Raw genomic sequence first — 19,093 nt, 5'->3', positions numbered from 1 at the left:
GCGTCCTTGTCGTAGATGACGCCGTGGGCCGCCTCGATCTTGGCCACGATTGCCTCGGCTTCGTCCATGCGCCCGACGCTCGCGAGCCACTTGGGCGACTCGGAAATGAGGTACCGGATCGCAATCGCGTAGACGGCCGGGAGCGCCGACAAGTAAAAGACCACGCGCCACGAGACGTGCTTGGTCAACTCAAACGCAAGGAGCACGGCGATCATGGCGCCAATCGACCAGAACGACTCGAGGAGTACGATGATGCGGCCGCGGACCGGCGCCGGTGCGAGTTCCTGCACGAGCGTCGCGGCCACCGGGAGCTCGCCGCCCATGCCGATACCGGCAATGAAGCGGAAGGCGAGCAAGACTCCGTAGACGTCGGCGACGCTCATCTATGGGCTTGGGGTTATTGTCGGCCAATTGGCCCAAGAAGATGCCACCGACGAGCGAGCCGGCAGAGGCCGCCGAGCCGAGGAGGCCAAGCTCGTGCGCGGTGAGCTTGGAGCCGTCGCTGTTGCGCACGTCGGTCTTCCGGCCTTTCGAGCCGAGGTACGTGAAGAGGACCATCGAGTCCATCGCCCAGGCAATGCCGGACTTGAGGACGAGGCCTCAGTAGTAGCCCGAGACGCCGAGGAGGCCCGTCAGCGGGAGGCTATCGAGGCGGTGCGAGATCGCTTGCACGGGCGACGCCATGGTGCTGGACGGCAAACGCAAAAATGAGGCGCCGGTCGATCGCTTCACTGATCTCTCCGAGGTTGGATCGTAGTATGTATTTTGAGAGTTTTGCTGTGTGTTATCAAGGTAGATTCGGATGAGTCATCCAATCCAGTGCGAGCAGGTATGCAATGTGAGAGGTTTTTCCAGGGTAGGGTACTTATGGCGCCACTCGCCGCCACCTCTCTCACCACCTCGGCCCGCGTGCAATGAGCCAACGCAAAGTGAAGCGCGCCAGTTGACTCACTGGCGCGCACCGAGGCAATCTCGCGCTGCTCACACCGAGTGACGCAACAGGTCGCGTGGTTGAAGCTGCCGAGCGCCGAGATACTCGAGCGACTGCGACACGGAGGTGCAGCTCCTGCTTGACCAAGCCTCGAGCTGCATTCTAGTAGCTATCTTTCGAGGTGAACTCGCATGTGAGCTATCTTGGCCAACCCTTCTGGTTGATTTCTCGTCGCAAGAGAGGCTTCGAAACAACGTGCTATCATCGCGATGCGCTCACTCCCCCAAGTAGGTTTTCTGCCCACCGCTGGATCGCGCTGCTGACCTCAGAGCTGAGCGTAGCACCAAGTTCTAGCCCTTGGCTCGTGTGCGGATGTCGTTGCGTCGGATGAGGCTCCAGAACAAGAACGTTGTGACTCCTGCGCGGGGTCCTCCTCAGCGTGCCGGCCTCAAGCGTCTCGAATGACCAGTGATGTGCTTTCGCTTGATCAGGATAGGTGATCCGAGTCGAGCAAACGCTATCCTGGATAGCGCTTCTCGCGCAAGAAATCCATTGAAAACAAAAGACGCGACTTCGTTATAGATAGAGACAGGGCGACTAGTACTCACGCACCGGCGTCTGGACGCCTTCGCCGCGGCGTTCCTTCAAGTACGCTTCGACGATCGGCGCCGACTCGACGTTCTGGCCGCGCGACTCGAAGCCAAAGACGAGGAGCACGATGGACGCGACAAGGAGGCAGCTCGCGCACACCCACATGATCGACTTGCTCGACCAGTCGTTCTCAATCATGATGGGCACGATGTACGGGCCGGCAATCGACCCAATGCGGCAGACGGCCACGGGGTACGAGGCGCCCATGGCGCGGATCGGCGTCGGGTAGTTCTCGGGCGTGTACGCATACAGCGAGCCCCACGCGCCGAGCATGAACCATGACATGAAGGCGCCCGTGATCATGAGGTTGGTCTGCGTGTTCTCCACGTAGCCAAAGGCCATGGCCGCGATGAACGACCCGACGAGGAAGATGGCCAGCGTCTTCTTGCGACCAATGATCTCGACGAGGTAGGCCGCCGAAATGTAGCCGGGCAGCTGCCAGAAAATGATGAAAATCATCGTGCCCGTCGAGCCGTTGAGGTTGAAGCCACCGGGTTCCTTGGAGCGCAGCGTGGGCAGCCAGACGTAAATGGCGTAGTACGAGAACGCGAGGCAGATCCAGACGACCCAGAGCACGAGCGTGCGCGAGAGAAACTCGCCGCGGAACATGAGCCCAACGCGCTCGAGCTGCGTGAGCCCGCGCACGTCCATACCAGAGACCGGCTCGTCCGATGCGACCTTGGCCGCTTCCCCTTCCTTGTCGTACGTCACACCGTGCGCGCGCTCGATCTTGGCCACGATCGCCTCGGCTTCGTCCATGCGGCCGACGTTGGCGAGCCACTTGGGCGACTCGGGAATCATGATCCGGATCGCAATCGCGTAGACGGCCGGGACCGCCGAGAGGTAGAACACCGACCGCCACGAGACGACCTTGATGAGCTCGAACGCCATGAGGACAGCGCCCATCGAGCCGATCGACCAGAAGGATTCGAGGAGCACGATGATGCGGCCGCGGACCGGCGCCGGCGTGAGCTCCTGCACGAGCGACGACGCGACGGGCAGTTCGCCGCCGAGGCCGATGCCGGCGAGGAAGCGGAACGAGAGGAGCATGCCGTAGCTGTCGGCCGCACCGCAGATGAGCGTCGCGGTCATGAAGAAGAGCAGCGTCATCATAAACATGGGCTTGCGGCCAAAGACATCGGCGAGCTGGCCGAAGAGGATCGCACCAAAGAACGAGCCGGCAAACGAGGCCGACCCGAGGAGCCCGAGCTGGTGGCCGTTGAGCGGCGTCATGATCTTGGTCTCGAGGTCGTAGTTGACGATGGATTTCTGCCAGCCTTTTGCGCCGAGGTACGTAAAGAGGAACGTGTCCAGCGAGTCCATGCCCCAGCCGACGCCCGTCTTGAGGAGGAGGCCCCAGTAGTAGCCCGAGATGCCGAGGAGGCCCGTCAGCGGGAGGCTGTCGAGGCGCTTGGCGATGGCGGCGACGTTGCTTGCGGCAGCCATGGGGACTTGACGGCGCAAGTGAAAGTGACCAAGAGGCGCCAACCCACGAACCGTCGTCGGCGCGTGCCCACTTTGCATACAAAGATTCACTTTGCACTTGGTATTTGTATTGCGTTGAACACCACTTTGAAATAGCTTGCGGTTTGTATGTAGTAAGATGCATACTAGTGGCTCAGCAAAGCGTCCACTTGTGGTTGGCCATAAACTGACTCAGCGAAAAAAGCCGCCGCCGCCGTGTCGCATGCAGAGGAGAGAGTCATCCCTTTCCTCGTATCGAAGCATGCTGCAGGTTATCATGTTCAAGAGGTTTGAGAGACCAGGGATGTATGCGTAACGGTGTGACTCATGAACAATATGCTGCAGGATATGCATTGTGAGAGGTGCCATACCTGCTTTGAGTGACCCAGGTATGGCCGCGAACGCCAGCGCAGCCTTGTCTCTACGCGCCGTCGTCACGGTGCCTGGACCATACAAAGCCAAGACGTTCGACGCACGGGGCGAATGGATGACTCACCGCCTGGCCTTCGACTGGGTGCAGTAACGTTAGGTTACGTCGAAAAGTTTAGCGCCAAAAAACATCGAGGCTTCAGACACCGATCATTTTGGCACCAATTACACTGTACTAGTACTGCATTAGGGCAGCGCGGCTTCAAGTTGGGTGACGACGGTGTGCCAATGGCGCTGCCACGCCGGCGGGACGTCGTCGGCTTTGGTCGCGCGGGCATAGTTGCGTGCAATGTGGAGGCCGGCGTCGAGGTCGTTGCGCAGGAGCGGGTGCAAGTTGGCAAAGCTGCCCATGGTGCGGCTCGCGCTTACATAGTCGCGGCGCCGCAAGAATGCGAGCACGACAAATGCGATGCTGCTCGAAAGCCAGAGCTCCGATTTGGAGGCGCTGCGGTTGGCCGCCAGCACTTGTGGCAGCACCGACGGTAGCTCCATCCACGCCTCAAAGCGCAGCAGCACCAACTGTGTCTCGACGAGCGACGACGGCGCGAGTCTCAACGCAGCGAGCTCGTCCCACAGCTTTGCGTGAACCGATGCATACGGCGACAAGAGCCCGAGGACGAGCCGACCCATTGGCAGAGCGCGCTGCAGGGCCTCGACGTCATCTTGGCGCAAGCTCGCATACGCGACCGCGTCACTCTGAAGCAGCGCGGTAAGCGCCGGCACTGTCCACCCGGCGCGCGCATAGAGCTCTTGCCAGAGCGGGGCCATGCCGTCCTCTTCTTGATCATCATCGAGCAGCGTCGTCTCGGCAAGACCGAGGCGGGCGACGATGGCAGCGTCGCGAGCAGCGGCCCAGGACCGGGCCGACGTGACATGGTGGTAGGCTTGCCACTGCTGCAGCACCCGCGCGAGAGCTTCGTTGGCTCTTGGTGTCTCGGGGAGGACGTGGCAAGCATGGGCAAAGAGGGGACCAACGTCGACCATGACGTCGGCTTCGTGCGTGGCGTAGCCTTCGTCGTCGCAGACGCCGCGCAAGGTCGATACGATCGACGCCGCTGCTTGCATCGCCGACAAGTCGACCGAGCGGAGCTTGGCCGGCGGCACATTGGCCGTGAGCACGCACAAGAGGTCGTGGGCGCGCGGCGAGTCCTTGACGCGTGCTTGGACGTGCTCGAGCCACTTGGCTTCCGTTGGCGCCGAGGCATGGAGCGGGAGAGACTTGAAGCCGGGTAGACGCACGCGTGCGACCCACTGCGCATCTCTCGTCTCGGCGTGGTGCGGCCACTTGGATTGGCAGTAGGCGGCCAGCGCGTCGAGAGACAGGTCGTGGAGCGCCGCGTCGATGCTGTTGGTCCAGACGGCGTCTGCGTCGAGCCCAAGGCGGGACAGGAGCGTCAACACAACATGGCACTGCGCCAAGGACAGCGGCGCGTTGAGCCAGCGCGTCACCGGCAGCGCATGATGATCGCGCAGCGGAAACACGACGTCGATGGAGATGTCCCACGCACTCAAGAGCGCGGTGAGCACCACGAACGGAGCTTGCGCGTCGAGGAGTGCGAGGCCCTTTTGCTTGTCCGGCCGCGCACTTAGGAGTGCATACGTGTCTTCGAGAATCTCAACGCGCTTCTTATGCGGCACGATCGGCGCCACGTCCGACGGCGTCGCAAACACGTGCCCAAAGAGCGAGAGCGAGTAGGTCGGGTCCAGGAGCAAGTGCAGAAACGTGAGCACGTGGTCGGTCGAAAGACCTGATGCGAACGGCACACACGACTCGTACGCGAGCGCAACGTCGGCCTTGGACTTGGTCAGCACCGTGTCGAGGTAGATCAAGACGACGCTGCTTGTGGCGATGCCATGCACGCGCTTGAGCATGCTCGTGAGCAGCCGAATGTTTTGGCCCGTGAGGATCGGCAGCATCGCATGCACCGCCGAGGTTGCCTGCGCCTTCACATCGAGACTCTCGAGGCACGCAAACGCTTTAAAGTCGACGGTGACGCGGAGCTTTCGGAGCTCTTTCGCACACGCGATGAGAAGCTTGACGCGCTCGATGGGCAACGGCAGCGACAGCGTCGGCTCCTGTTGCCACGCGAGCGACACGAGACGCCACACAAACTCGAGCGCGACCAGGTCGTTGGCGTCGACCTGGGCGTACGTGTGCTTGAGGAGGCGCTGGACGAGGGCCGACGGCTCTGTCAACGCAAACGAAAGCACGGTCGTCGTTTGATCGCGGAACGGCAGGGGCAGGTGCACCTTCTTGAGCTCGACCTCGCGCACGTCGGACGAGACCAAGAGGGCTTCGAGAAACGATGTGTTGAGCCGCCAGTGGTCCATGCCGAAAGCGTCGGCCACCATGTAGGCGTCGGTGAGCAGGGCAGGATCTGACCGCGCGACGGCCGAGAGCATTTTGTACCGATACGGCTCGTCGGCGTCGAAGCGGGCTCGGTCGATGGCCTCGACGGCTGCGAGCCGGTCGAGCGTGGCTTCGTGCACGGACGCGGCTTCGAGGGTCGCAAACGCGTCAGCAAAGACAGTGCCTTGGAGCGACGACGACGCCAAGGTCGCAATCCACGCTTGCGTCTCGCGATCCGTGGCAGCGCGCTCAAAGCGCGCGAGCCAGAGACCGTGGCGTGTTTCGGGCGACACGTCGGCCAAGTACGCCAAGGCGAGCGACGCGTCGTCATGAAGCGACAAGGCGTCGAGGCTCGCGCGCGCCACGTTCGTTTTGGCCAACGTCGACGTCTCGTCAAAGGCGGCTTCGAGCGAGAGCGCGACTTGACACGCGCGCAGCACCGCATCGGGCTGATCGACGACGATCTCTCTGTAGACGCTGAGCTGGTCGAGTAGCCACGTGTGCTCGGACACGTGCCGCTCGTCGGCAAAACCTTTTCGATCGTGGTGCGAGAGGTCGAGGAGCGTCGCCGCGCGGTCCAAGGCCGCGAGCTTGGTCTGCCACCCGAGGAGCACCGACCAGAGCGTCGGATCCGTGACGTGGACGAGCGCTTTCGACGCCAGATGGGCCCGCGCCGCCCAATCGACGCAGCTGCCGCAACTCACCACGTCCAAAAGAAGCGAGAACGCCATGGAAAGGTCGGCGTCGGCGGTCGGCAGCGCCTCCAGCAGGCGCGCCGCCTCGTGCATCGCCGAGTTAAAGTCGCGGGTCGAGAGCAGTGCATAGGTTGCCCACACGCGGATTTGCGACACGTGCGCCTGGAGATCGAGCCAGCGCACAAGGTCGTCGACGTGCGTCGCGGCGCCGCTGTCCGGGTACAGGCTCAAGAGCCGCTGGACGCGCGCCAAGCGATCCAGAGGCGATTCGCAGAGGAGGTCGCGCGGTGCAATCGACACGTGTCCCCAGGTTTCCATCGCGTCGGCGGCGTCCAAGAGCCCTTGAAGCGCGTTGGCCGCGGGCGAGTCAACCCACGAGAGGAGTGTGCGCGCCGGCAGCAGGCTTGGCGAACCCGCGCCGTTGGCTCGCTGCACATGCTCGGTCGCAGCGGCCACGATCATCGCAGATGCATCGACAGGCAAGAGCGCGCGCAGTGACGGCGCCGCGTCAGCCATCGGCTGGCTCAAAAGTGCTCCCAACACGAGACGCGTCGCGTCGTCAGGCGACAGAATGGGAAAGACGAGGTCCACCAGGTCCACGGCGTCCTTGACGACCGTCGCGGGATCGTTGGCACACGCACCGAGGTGCTGGAGCGTGGCGGTGGCAAAAGCCACGTCCTGCGCGCGCGTCTGAAGCTCTTGGGGACTGTAGTGGAGGCCGTACGCTGCGCAGCGCTCCATGCCATCCATGAGGGCCTGCAGCTCATCGTCTCAGCCAATATTGGTCAAGACTCAACCTGCTAATCGACGTATGGACCTGTGCCATGAGCTCGGCCACGAGTGCGTCGCCAGAAGGGGCGTGCGCCGGCAACGACTCAAAGATGGTCCACGCCACTTCGATAAACTCGGTCGGCGCGTCACGTCCGGCAAGGGTGAAGCCAAAGCAGGCGGCGAGCGCTGTCTCGAGCAGCAAACTGTCCGTCTTGAGAATGCGGTTGGCGCGACGGGGGCAGCTGAGCTGGACCATTTCGGCCACGTACTTGAAGTGCGCGATCTCGTCCATCGAGAGACAGGCTACAAACTTGGCGAGTTGGGCTTCGGAAAAGAGCCCGCGGCGCACGACGTCGGCGGCGATCTCGAGCGGCTGCGACACGAGCGGCGCTAGCTTCTCCGCATCCGACAGCGTGAGCCAATGGGTGAGCGTCCACTCGAGAGGCACGTCGACGCAGCAGTCGTAGACGTACGCGGCAAAGGTCGATACGTGGCCTTGCAAGACGGCCACGTCATCGCGGGCTATACAGCATCGCACACGATAGCACCACGTCGTTTCCATTTATGATGACGGTACCAGGGCCCTCGCCAAGGCAGAGCAGAGCAAGGTCGAGAAGCGCCTTGGCGCTCTCGAGCTGGCCAAACTGCGTCTCGATGGCCACCGCCCGGTCCGAGAACCAAGCAGCGATCGCGATCGCTTGTGTCGCAAGCGGCTCGACATGCGCCGTCCACTCGTCTTCATCCATGGGCACGCCCGGGATCGGTCGCAAGGGTGCCATGCCTACCCCGAATAATCATGAGACGACATTTCGCACAAGACGGCGGTCTACCATGCTGCCACGTATAGTACGCGTCGACGCCGTGCGGCGGGACACTTGGCAAAAGGTGCGCGTACTCGGCCGGGTCTAGCGTCAGCGGGAGCGCGCTCAGCAGCGTCAATCGGTCGGGCAAAAGCTCGAAGCCGTACCGCTCCAAGAGCAGCCCAAGGGCGGCCACGCGACCGTCTTTGGCAATCGCGAGCGCGGTCTCGAACATGGTCGCGTCCAGAAAGGCCTCGAGGAGCGACGGATGAAAGAACGGCGCCAGCGACTCGTTCGCCAAGAGCTCGTCGAGGGGCATCGCGGGCGTCGCCGCCGTCTCGACGTGGACGAGCGCGAGGTACGTTTCGAGGAGATCGAGGAGCCGACCGAGCACGCCAAAGGTCGGGTCGAGACGCAAGCCAAAGCGCCAGAGCGCCGCGCAGTCCGCCGCCGATGCCTCGAGCGTCGACGCGACATACTGCAGCACCCACGCACTGTCCGAGATGTGCGCCAGGTGGGCTTCGATGCGGCGCGCGACGTTGGGCTCGGCGGCCGCGGCGGCCTTGTGCACGACGTCGCGGTCCAGCGTGTCATGCTTCATCGCCAGCGCCAAGGCCTCGTCGAAACAACCGAGCGCGACGCGGCGCTGGTACGCGACCTCGAGCGGCAGCTCGGCGAACGAGGCCAAGAGCACCTCACCCGACGCATTGCGCGACGCGTAGTAGAACCCGCTGGCATCGCGGGGCGCAACGGCCACGCCCATGACGCGCACCGGTGACGCAGTGACCACCACGTGGGTCGTCTCCAAGGCCGTCGACTCGACGTTGAGCGAGCACGCGTGCAGCGACCCGTCACTTTGGGCAAGCACGAGGTGCGAGTCGAACCAGCACATGCTGCGCGTTGGCGTCTCGGCCACGTGCGCCCATGGAATCAGAACCGCGCTCGTGTCGACCTAGCACAGCGCGGTGAGTTGGAGGATTCTGGATGGCGAGGATCGCACGAGACGAAGGGAGACGCGGCCGGCGCGGTCGGTGAGCGCGACGGTCTGCCCGTTTGGCGACAGCGCAATCGCCGTGATATGACCTTGCGTTACGGTCTCGGACGCGGTCGGGAGCCCGAGAAGCGCCTTGGCCGAGCTCCAGAGCCCGGATGGCATGCTCTCGAGCTCGAGTTGCGCGACCGACGCGTCGTCATCGAGGACCGTCGTGAAGTCCTGCAGCTCGGCGCTGGGCTCGCCGTCGAGAGACAGCTTCCAGAGACTGAGGCTGGACGCGTGGGCCATGTGGGCGCTCGCACTGCGGACGCCCCCGGCGAGCACAAAGAGACCGGCGGGAACGTCCAGCGCGCAGCTCGTGAGCGTCGGGTGCCACTGCGTCACATTGGCGACCTCGGTGCAATGTTCGACGTTGTTCTGGATGCGAAGATGCAAAAGATGACCGTTGGCGCAGACGACGAGAAGCACAAACTCAAAGAGATGCGGGCCCACGACCCGCGACCGTAGGACGAACGTGCGCCATGGCGTCGATGGCATGTCGACGACTCGGGACATGAGCGCGCGCCCCTCGTAGTAGACTGAGACGCAGCTCGGGTTGAGCCACCCGACGACCGTTGCGCCATCGGCGCTCATGGCGACGGTCGATGGCAGGAACGGCAGCGACTTGATCTCGCCAGCGTCGCAGAGGTGCGCGCCCGAGGGCAGCCCGAGGACAAACGATGTCCCATGCGCCGACGCATAGAGGGATAGTACCTCGTCCGCCATCTCGGCGCTCTCGCTGCCGCCCGCTTCGTCGCTGCATGCAGGAAGCGCGTATGCTCCGACGTCCTCGCGCTCCAGCATCTTCCTTGTTGTGTCCCGGTATCCGGACGCTCGCCTTGGCCTATCACCGCGCGCCAAGTGGGTGCCATTTTTCGGTAAATCAGGCAAAAATACCGTGTATATTTTTTAAAAGAACACACGGAAATAGTGTATTTTAGCCCTAGCCCTCGCTCTCACGCCCAAGACAGCTACAGTATCTAAAAAGCTGCGACCACGATCAGATAAAATGATCGCAGGCCCCGAGAGAGCAGACGACGAATCGAGACAGGTCTCTTCTTGATATATGGTATAGACCACCGAGATGCATTTCGCTGCATAGTGCGCTCCACCAAGGGAACATTTGTTTTGTTTTATTCCCTTGGCACACCACTGGCGTGGTGGCCCTCGGTCGAAGTGCTGCAGCGTTGCACTCATCTCTGAAAGACGACTTTTCCACACTATTATTCAAGAAAATAGATGAGCTATACATATTGGTGCCAGAGTCAGTTGGCTTGCTGCTCTTTTGTAGCTACGGATATGTCCGATCTCAAGACGTCGAGTCGGCGGCGACACGATGCGTGTAGCATCAAATCCGTGGTAGCGACAGACAGCCATGGTGTTATCTACTAGTTTTACGATAAATGATATATTAATTTTCTTGAATTGTTCTTGATTACCCCCTGCAATTATTGTTCTCGTCTCTGCACTATTAGTGGCTCAATGACGAGCGAGCGATAATCCCATGAACCATCACGAAAGTACAGCCGGATGCACCCTTCCCGTCGGGTGTACTGTGTGGCTCTGACATGCGTCGTTAACTCTCCATGCCCAATTACCCCAGCGGCGCTATTGACAATATTATCGTGTGTCATGCCTAATTTTGAAAAATGCAGTGTCGGATTGTATTAGGCGTCGAGGACGTTGTGCAGCTGCTCGATGAAGCCTTGGATGTCGTCGAGCTGGATCTCCATGACGGTCGTGTCAAAGCCGTCGTGCGTGTACTTGGCACCCGTCTCGGCGGCCGCCATCTTGAACGCCGTGCCGAGTTTGCTACACAATAATTTTCAATAGGCCCAATACTTGCAGTGTCCCGTACTTGCGATGGATCTCGCCCGCGCGCTCGGGGCACGTGACCCCGACGATCAAGTACACGTTGCGGGCCTTTAGGTGGCAGAGCAGCACGAACGGCGACGCCTGCTTGCCCGTCCACTTGCCTTGCTCGCGATGCACGTCAACGAGGAAGAGCGCGAGCTTGGAGAGCGTCGACGGGTGCGAGAACATGGCTTCGTCGTCCTCGCTGAGCCGGAGGCAGACGTAGCGAAAGTGCTTGATGCGCACGATGAGCTTGCGGTCGAGGATCGAAATGCCCATGGACACGATCGCCTTTTGCATGGTCATGGCCAGCTTGATACCTTGCTCCAACAGCGTACAGCTGCGCTTGCTCTTACTACATGAGAGGTCTTTTGAGTATGTTCAACACGACGCCAAAATGCAAGAGACCAGGGCAGAGCCTGGGACGCAATGTGAAAGCTGTGCTGCCAGAACGGCACCGACTCGTCCATCGCAAGAACGTCAGGCACCTTGTGCTCGACGGTCTTTTGGATGAGGTACGGCGGCGCCTCGAGGAGCGCCGAGAGGCCATGCACAATGTCGGCCGCGCACCACTGGTACTTGAATTCTACAACGAAAATATCACAAGGTGACATGCAGGGACACGACTTGAACCATACCAAATTGACGCCGGAACGAGCCGTAGAGAATCTCGTCGAGTTCAAACTCGGGCGCAATCTCCTGGAGCTTCTCGCGCAGCTTTTGCTTGAGCTCCATGGACATGAACGTGTAGCTAGATTGAATGCCATGAATCATGCACTGTCGCTGGACGCAAACGACCGACCTTTGCTGGCACTCTTTGAGGGAGAGGCCCATGCGGGCGAGGAACACTTCGAGCTCGTCTTTTCCGGACGGCTGCCATGTCTTGAGCTTGGCCGCGACATAGTTGGAGTAGAACATGCTCTTGTACAACGACCAGTGCCGGTAGAGGAGGAAGCGGTACTCTTCCTCAAACGCAATCGTGCCGCCGTGCACTAGATACATCCATCGCCATGAGATCTGATAGACATCGGACGCATCGAACCGGTCGGGAGGGCGGTGCCGTCGACGTCGGTGACGTCATCGACTGCTTGGTTGAGCGAGAGCACTTCGTCCTGGAACTTTTGGACCAGCATGTTGTAGTTGTGCGCATCGATCTGCTGCGCCACAAACTGCTTGGTGAGACCGACGATGGCAAACCAGACTTTATCGGGTGTCGACTGGTTCACTTGCGACGCGAGCTCGTACAAGAGCGTCGACGCCGGCGCGCCGTAGTACGACCCGCGGTAGTACTGAAGAATCTCGATCCGGCGTTGGCTACAAAGGACGATGAGATCGAGGGATTGGAGACACGATGGACGGTACTGCTTGGACGCGCCACGGCCCGGTCGAGGCGCAGGAACCTTCTCAACGTCGGGCTCGTCTTCTTCCGTCTCAAGGCCGGACGCGATGTCGTCCATATCGTCCTTCTCGGCGCCGTCGCCGAGGCTGCCGTCGTCGTCGTCGTCCTTGGCCGTCATGGGCTCGGAGGACGAGATGGCGTCGGGAGCACTGGCACTGGGTTCACCGACGGGAATGACGAGGACTTCAGCTTCGCCATCGAGCGAGTCGTCATCGCCATCCGAGCCACTGCGCTTGCGCTTCTTCGTGGCGTCCTGCACGAGTCCGTCGGCGACTTCGGCCTCGCCGTCGCTGTCCGAGTCGGACGCTGCCTCGTCTTCCTCTTCGTCGTCATCGTCGTCTAGTTCGATGGCTTCGATGTCTGGACCATCTTCGGGAAAGTCGTCTTCGGCCTGCGCTTCGTCGTCAAAGAGAAACACCGTGCCATGACGGTCGTAGACGTTGGCCAAGTGGAGCGGTCGATGGCTGTCGATGACGTAGACCTTGATGTTGCGGCCACCGAGCTGCATCGTCGAGTAGACGTCGATCATGGCGCCGCAGTTGATGAGGAAGACCGACCGGATGTCGGCGGCAAAGGCCATGGCCGCGAGCTGCGCGTTGCCGGCCACGGGCACGAGCGAGTAGGCGATCATGTCGGCCTGCAGCACCGAGGTGAGGATGGCGGAAGCGGCGATCGAGTCTGCATCGAGGGCGACGAGGAGGAGGACGCTGGCCGCGTTCGAGTCGAGAGCGTCCGAGACGACCTGCTTGTACGCGACGCGGAACTGCTCTCGTGGCCACAGCATGACGGCAACTGGCGACGATCCGCCCAATCACACGCGAGGAATTGGCGGCACGCGTTGGGATTGGTCCACATTAAACGTCGCGGCAAAAATAACTCGATCCGTTTAAACCGCTTTAACGCGAAACACCCGAATGTACCACAGAATAAAAACAGCGGTCTGGACAAACAGTGTTTGAGATGGTCCGACCGTACGTAGACACTGGAAACTGAATGCGAGAATGCCAAACGTGGCACTGCAACGTCCCCTACACAATCCAGTTTATGGACTACGCAGTGGGACGAAAGGGATGCATGCGAGAGGAAGTGCAAGCGCTTTGCAAGCGGCTAGCAGCCAAGAACGAAGAACTCTGCGATTACAAACTGCAAGTGTTTTAGCGAAGCTCAAACTCAAACTTACTGTACATAGCGAAGCTCAAACGCCAACGATCGTGTCTTTTTTTTCTGGGTCGTTCCGAGGCCGAAGCTGGGTGACAAAATGCTAGCGTAGCCCTTTGGTCAACCGGCGACATAAAGCCGACGTCACTGCTGAGCTGCTTGCCCACGATGTACCGGTACCAGATACCGGTATTTGTATCGGGCGTTCTGAATGATGGGTTCTGGGCATTGGGTTCTGGGGCATGCAAGCTGGTTTAGACGCAACCAGACATTTTGGGGTCACGCTTTCGAAGAGGCATGGCTCCAAGGGAATTGTTTTGTATTCTCTTGCGTGGCTTCTTCGTTGCGTTCGCTGGGACTTTGATGGGCACCGCAGGAGCGAAATGTATATTTTACTCTCGGAACCTCCCTCGCTGCGAAGCCCACCACGCCGCCAGGTTCAACTAGACTGTCGCGCGACACGGCGAAAGCACACACTGGTTTACGCGACCAGCGTGTGGAGGCCACGCCTTTTGGACAGCTTTGTGCTGGCTTTCTGCTGTGGATCGAGCAGCTTTCCCACCAACAGCTCGACGCAGTAACTTGTCAACGAAGGTGCCACGCTGTCACGATCAGGCAAATTTTCTTGCGCAAAATTGGGGTGTCGATCGTCGTCTTGATGCCACACTTGTCGACATGGCCTTGAGAACGATATGAATTCCTTTTCGGTGGCGATGTCAGTTGAGATGTTATAACGATACCCACTGCCAGCGTCCTTCCATTTGAAAAAGCTGAAGCACGTTTTCGGTGCGCGCGGCTCTGGGAATCGACGACAACGACGACGCCTTGCGACACGGGATGGTGGCACCCGCCAAGAACGGTCTCTACGGCCGAGCGTCGGTAGACGACGGGGCTTAAAGGGCGCACCGCTCTTGCGGCCTCGTGGGGCACTAGGAACGAGATTGACACCAATGGAACGACAAGCTGGTCACCTCCGCTGCATACGACAACCGGCGAAGTGGACCAGCTGCGGCAAACCATCAGCCGGTTGTTCACCCTGCACAGTACGTACTATGCAACATCTGTTGTCGGTACGTTGGCAGTCACACGTGTCTACGGCCAGAATTGCGAGGTGGCTGTCCCTTCCTCATAGAATCACTTTTTTATTTGCAGTTGGTCGTCACCATGTTTCGCCTCGTCACCGCTCTTGCCGCTATCGCGTCAGTCGCGCTCTCTGCCGCCGAGAAGACGGCGCTCCTCATCATCGACGTCCAGTACGACTTTGCCTCGCCGAATGGCTCGCTACCGGTGACGAACGGCGAAGCCGTCATCCCCGTCATCAACCACCTCCGCGCCAAGGGCAAGTGGGATATGATCGTCACGACGCAGGACTGGCACCCCAAGGAACACATTTCGTTCTACTCGCGCTGGAAGAGCGATCCGAGCGCTCATATGTACCAGCCGTACAAGCTGCCCGCATCGACAAAGTGGCCCGCGGACTCGATCCAGGTGCTCTGGCCCGACCACTGCGTGCAGGTAAAGCCTATTGGGTCCTCGAGGTTGGAATCCTCACGACAGTGATGCATAGGAGAGCGACGGCGCCAAGTTCCACAAAGACCTTGTCGTGGATGCCACGCAAGACGTTGTCATCAAGAAGGGGTCCAACCCCGACCTCGACTCGTACTCGGCGCTGCTCGAAAACGACCACAAGACCGAGACGGCTTTGCCCAAGATGCTCAAGGACGCCGGCATCACGAAGCTCGTCGTAGTCGGGCTCGCGGAAGACTACTGCGTCGGCTCGACGGCCTTCGACGCCAAGACTGTGTACAAGTTCGACGTGACAGTCATCTCGGACGCGACCGCCCCCGTCGCCGCCGCCACCCAGGAGACGATGTATGCCAAGCTCAAGGCCGCCGGTGTCGTCTACAAGACGTCGGCCGAGTACTTGAACCACCCTGCGTGCTAATGACACAATGATCACTCTTTGCTGGTGCGGTCAAATCGAATGTCGAATCTTTGGACGCTACCGCTCACCGATGGCTCCATTCGTACGCACGCGAACTGCTGCCGGCGTTTCGATCAAGCGCCTGGTCGGAGCGGGTGGCTTCCGACAGCGATGTTGGCACCTCAATTGCAGGCCGCAGGAGGCATCGCAGGCACCGCACCCTGTGTGTCAAAGAATACTGTGCTACCGCCTGCAGCTCGTCCTCGGTTGACGCTTTGTCGTCGAGGCACGGGCGTTGGCGCAAGTAGAAAGCTAGTGGTCGGGAAACAATCGAGTGCGCTAGTCTATACGATATGTACTACTGGCGAATCGAGGGCCATTGCCCGAGATCTGCCAGCGATGGGGGTTGACATAGCGCGACTTGAAGTGTGGGGACCAAGCGTGGGCAAGCGACAGCCCATCACCGAGCTCCTGATCTTCGCACGCAAAGGCTTGGCGCATGAGCTGGAATGGATGTAGTAGGACAACGCCCTCTCGGTTGGGTTGTCGCTAGGCTGGTCGCTAGGCGTCGTCTCTTCGGACTTCTCTGCGTTCGATTGGAGAGACGAGTATGCTGGTAGAGTCGGGCTGCATCGTCCAGGTGCTCATGTACACAATCGAATACCGGTACGAGGACGTAGTCTGCGATGATTGAGAAAAGACGCCTGCTTGTCGTCAGCAAATCACGGGAGCTGCCTCGACGTGCCCGACGAGGAGCAACCAGCGTCTCACCCGACTGCCAATTGGAGCCAGTGGCTGGCCTTGTGCCTTGTGTCGGAACGAATTCGTCTGAAACGAGAGTCGTGGCAAGTCTGGTCGATCAAAAATCCACTGTAGCTACGTGATGTACTACTTGACAGCGCCGCCTTGTACACTGCTCTGCCCAAAGCCACGCTCAGTCGATCGCCTTTTGTCTTTCCTTTGATGTAGCTTGAATGCTTGTAGATGCAGCAAGTGGCGTGATAAAAAGAAGTCTTCTTCCAGTAGGTGGACGCTGCCGACATGATGGAAGCTAGAACGCTGTCGCCATGGTTGCTCACGTGCAAGATGTCGGTGCCTACTCAACCTTTTCCGTTGACTTGGCAAGTGTATGGGCCTTAAAGCACCGAGATGGAAGCCTGTTTCGTATCTCCTTCACAATCCCTCCCAAAGACCAGTTGCATGCATAGAAGTTGTGCGTTCGATCTTCCAGCATCTGCACCAAGCTACTCGTGTAACAACGTACACAACAATCCCTATCAAAATCCGTCGTGCGCTGGGTGAAGGTTTTGTGTGCCAACTTGGAGTGTGATGGTGGCTCACTGGCTAAAGAGGGGTCCTATGTCTAGGGTGTCAATCGTACTGCGCGGAGAGTTTCGATGTGGGCGACTCGACGGTGAGTCTCCTCTCCATGAGCTCTCTCCATGCGTCTCTTCCATACATCTCTTCCATACGTCGCTCTGCCCTGCGTCGATGTGCAGTTTGAAATTGTCCACCGGAAGAGGACCGCATGGCGTGGTAATGCGCTGACCCGAAACACATGGTCTTCAACGGACGGTGCCAACTATCCTTATTCTACACGCTCCAAACTCCAAACTTGGCGCTTGTGGCGTTCATTATTTCTTTTCCTCCATCATGGTTGCTACCTCCTCCTTCATTACATCGCTCGTCGCCTTTGGCGCGTCGGTGATGGCGTCGTCGCTCCCGCCGTGCAACAAGGTCTGTCCCGCTGCGTTGTCTCCCGCGGCTCATCGTTTGTCTTGTAGACGGCGCTCATCATCGTCGACGTCCAAAACGACTTTGCGCTGCCGACCGGCAACCTCCGGGTCGTTGGGGGTGAGGCCATCATCCCCGTCATCAACAAGGTCCGCGACCATGGCAAGTTTGACATGGTCGTGCTCACGCAAGACTGGCACCCGCTCGACCACGTTTCGTTCGCCTCACGCTGGGCCAGCGACCCGATCGCCCAGCCCTTTACACTGTACACGCTGCCGCCGTCCGGTGCGTGGCCGCCCAACACGCAGCAGATGCTCTGGCCCAACCATTGCGTCCAGGTACTCCCTCCCATGCCTCGTACAGGGAATCTTACGACGCTCGATGCCTAGAACGGCTACGGCGCCGAGCTCCATTCGGACCTCAAAGTGAACGTCAAGAAGGACATTTTCATCAAGAAGGGGTCGAACCCCGACCTCGACTCGTACTCGGGTCTGATTGAGAACGACCACAAGACCGAGACGGCTCTGCCCAAGATTCTCAAGGACGCCGGCATCCAGCACGTGGTCGTGGTCGGGCTCGCGGAAGACTACTGCGTCGGCTCCACGGCGCTGGACGCCAAGACCGTGTACGGCTACGACGTCACCGTGCTCTCGGACGCGACGGCGGCTGTCGCCCCGGTCTCCAAGAAGGAGATGGAAGACAAGTTCGCGGCGCAGGGCGTCACTCTCCAAACGTCGGCCGAATTCCTCAAGGCCCAAAACGCTCTCAAGTGCCGCTCCAACTCCAAGAGCTGCTAGAACCCGTGGTCTATTGAGAGTCTGAATCGGTTGTGGTCGTTTGTCTAAAGAATTACTATGTTCCATCCGAACTTATCTCCCAAAAGTGTACACGGAGTCGTGTGCATTTGAAATGTACTATAGCGTAGGGCTTACGCTATCAAGTGCTGCCTTGCGTTGCCAGAAACTGCACCGCGGTCTGGAGGGTGGCGCCCGCCGCCACAAACCGCGCATGCATCGTGGCCTGGCAAAGCTGTGCTGATCCTTCGCCGTTTCCTGCCACAAACGAAAGCAGCAGCGCACTTTCCAATTCGACTCGATCACCATGGGTATCTCTTCGCTTCGCTCGGGTCGTATGGCATTGGGTGCTGCGTTGGCATCGGCCCAGTCGTGCGAAAAGGTCATCGATTCCACTCGTACCAACAACCCTGTAACAGTCCTCTAGACGGCGCTCATCATCGTCGACGTCTAAAGTGACTTTGCGCTGCCGACCGGCAACCTCTAGGGGTGAGGCCATCATCCCCGTCATCAACTACGTGCACCTTTGATTTGACCCAAGACTGGCACCCGCTCGGCCACTCTACCTTTCTTCGAGTCGTGCGATACGATAGCATGTGAATTTAGAACCAAGACGGCGCCAACTTGCACAAGAATCTGGTGCGCGAGCCGACCGACGTTGTGATTCAGAAAGGCAGCAATGTGAATCTGGACTCGTACTCGGCGCTGCTCGAGAACGACCATGCGACCGAGACCAAGCTGCCTGCGATTCTCAAGGACGCCGGCATCCAACACGTGGTCGTGGTCGGGCTCGCGGAAGACTACTGCGTCGGCTCCACGGCGCTGGACGCCAAGACCATGTACGGCTATACCGTGCTCTCGGACGCGACGGCTGCCGTCGCCTCTGCAGCGAAAGAAGACATGAAAGGTCGCTTTTCGGCCGCCGGCGTCAAGCTGCACACCGCGGCCCAGTTTTTGGCGCACGAGCGCACGTTGTACTACACGTAGTAGTAGCCAACGCGACTTCGATTCCCACTGTACGTATGACCATTCTAGTCCATTCTAGTAGTGATTCTAGTCTGTTGGTTGCCGACATAAGTTGACACCTTATCGTCATGTCCCTCGCC

General features: G+C 59.9%; 6 protein-coding genes across 6 annotated transcripts; 2 read left to right on the top strand and 4 right to left on the bottom strand.

Annotated features, from left to right (window-relative positions):
- Positions 1–1,528: 1,528 nt before the first annotated feature.
- On the bottom strand, positions 1,529–3,028 carry SPRG_20813 (hypothetical protein; the record flags this gene model as incomplete). The annotated part of the gene is made up of 1 exon (XM_012349125.1): positions 1,529–3,028. One exon carries the CDS (start codon positions 3,026–3,028, stop codon positions 1,529–1,531), a length of 1,500 nt encoding a protein of 499 aa, XP_012204515.1.
- A 998-nt stretch (positions 3,029–4,026) lies between these two features.
- SPRG_22246 (hypothetical protein) lies at positions 4,027–7,036 on the bottom strand (the record flags this gene model as incomplete). The annotated part of the gene is made up of 2 exons (XM_012349149.1): positions 4,027–4,051; positions 4,074–7,036. The coding sequence occupies 2 exons, from the start codon at positions 7,034–7,036 to the stop codon at positions 4,027–4,029; spliced, it is 2,988 nt and encodes a 995-aa protein (XP_012204539.1).
- Positions 7,037–7,283: 247 nt separating this feature from the next.
- SPRG_20810 (hypothetical protein) lies at positions 7,284–9,928 on the bottom strand (the record flags this gene model as incomplete). Its single annotated transcript, XM_012349124.1, has 4 exons — positions 7,284–7,813; positions 7,869–8,072; positions 8,122–9,043; positions 9,092–9,928. 4 exons carry the CDS (start codon positions 9,926–9,928, stop codon positions 7,284–7,286), a joined length of 2,493 nt encoding a protein of 830 aa, XP_012204514.1.
- Positions 9,929–10,791: 863 nt separating this feature from the next.
- On the bottom strand, positions 10,792–13,161 carry SPRG_20809 (hypothetical protein; the record flags this gene model as incomplete). Its single annotated transcript, XM_012349123.1, has 6 exons — positions 10,792–10,936; positions 10,983–11,333; positions 11,387–11,564; positions 11,617–11,729; positions 11,781–11,970; positions 12,021–13,161. The coding sequence occupies 6 exons, from the start codon at positions 13,159–13,161 to the stop codon at positions 10,792–10,794; spliced, it is 2,118 nt and encodes a 705-aa protein (XP_012204513.1).
- Positions 13,162–14,699: 1,538 nt separating this feature from the next.
- Positions 14,700–15,480, top strand: SPRG_09633 (hypothetical protein; the record flags this gene model as incomplete). Its single annotated transcript, XM_012349059.1, has 2 exons — positions 14,700–15,050; positions 15,103–15,480. 2 exons carry the CDS (start codon positions 14,700–14,702, stop codon positions 15,478–15,480), a joined length of 729 nt encoding a protein of 242 aa, XP_012204449.1.
- A 1,554-nt stretch (positions 15,481–17,034) lies between these two features.
- On the top strand, positions 17,035–18,006 carry SPRG_09632 (hypothetical protein). Its single transcript, XM_012349058.1, has 3 exons — positions 17,035–17,196; positions 17,244–17,531; positions 17,583–18,006. The coding sequence occupies exons 1-3, from the start codon at positions 17,113–17,115 to the stop codon at positions 17,988–17,990; spliced, it is 780 nt and encodes a 259-aa protein (XP_012204448.1). The 5' UTR covers positions 17,035–17,112; the 3' UTR covers positions 17,991–18,006.
- The last annotated feature ends 1,087 nt before the right edge of the window (positions 18,007–19,093 follow it).

This window comes from Saprolegnia parasitica (genome assembly GCF_000151545.1).
Source record: "Saprolegnia parasitica CBS 223.65 unplaced genomic scaffold supercont2.50, whole genome shotgun sequence".
Classification (NCBI taxonomy): domain Eukaryota; phylum Oomycota; class Saprolegniomycetes; order Saprolegniales; family Saprolegniaceae; genus Saprolegnia; species Saprolegnia parasitica.
Note: the sequence above shows the minus strand (reverse complement) of the source record. Positions and strands in the feature narration are given on the sequence as shown.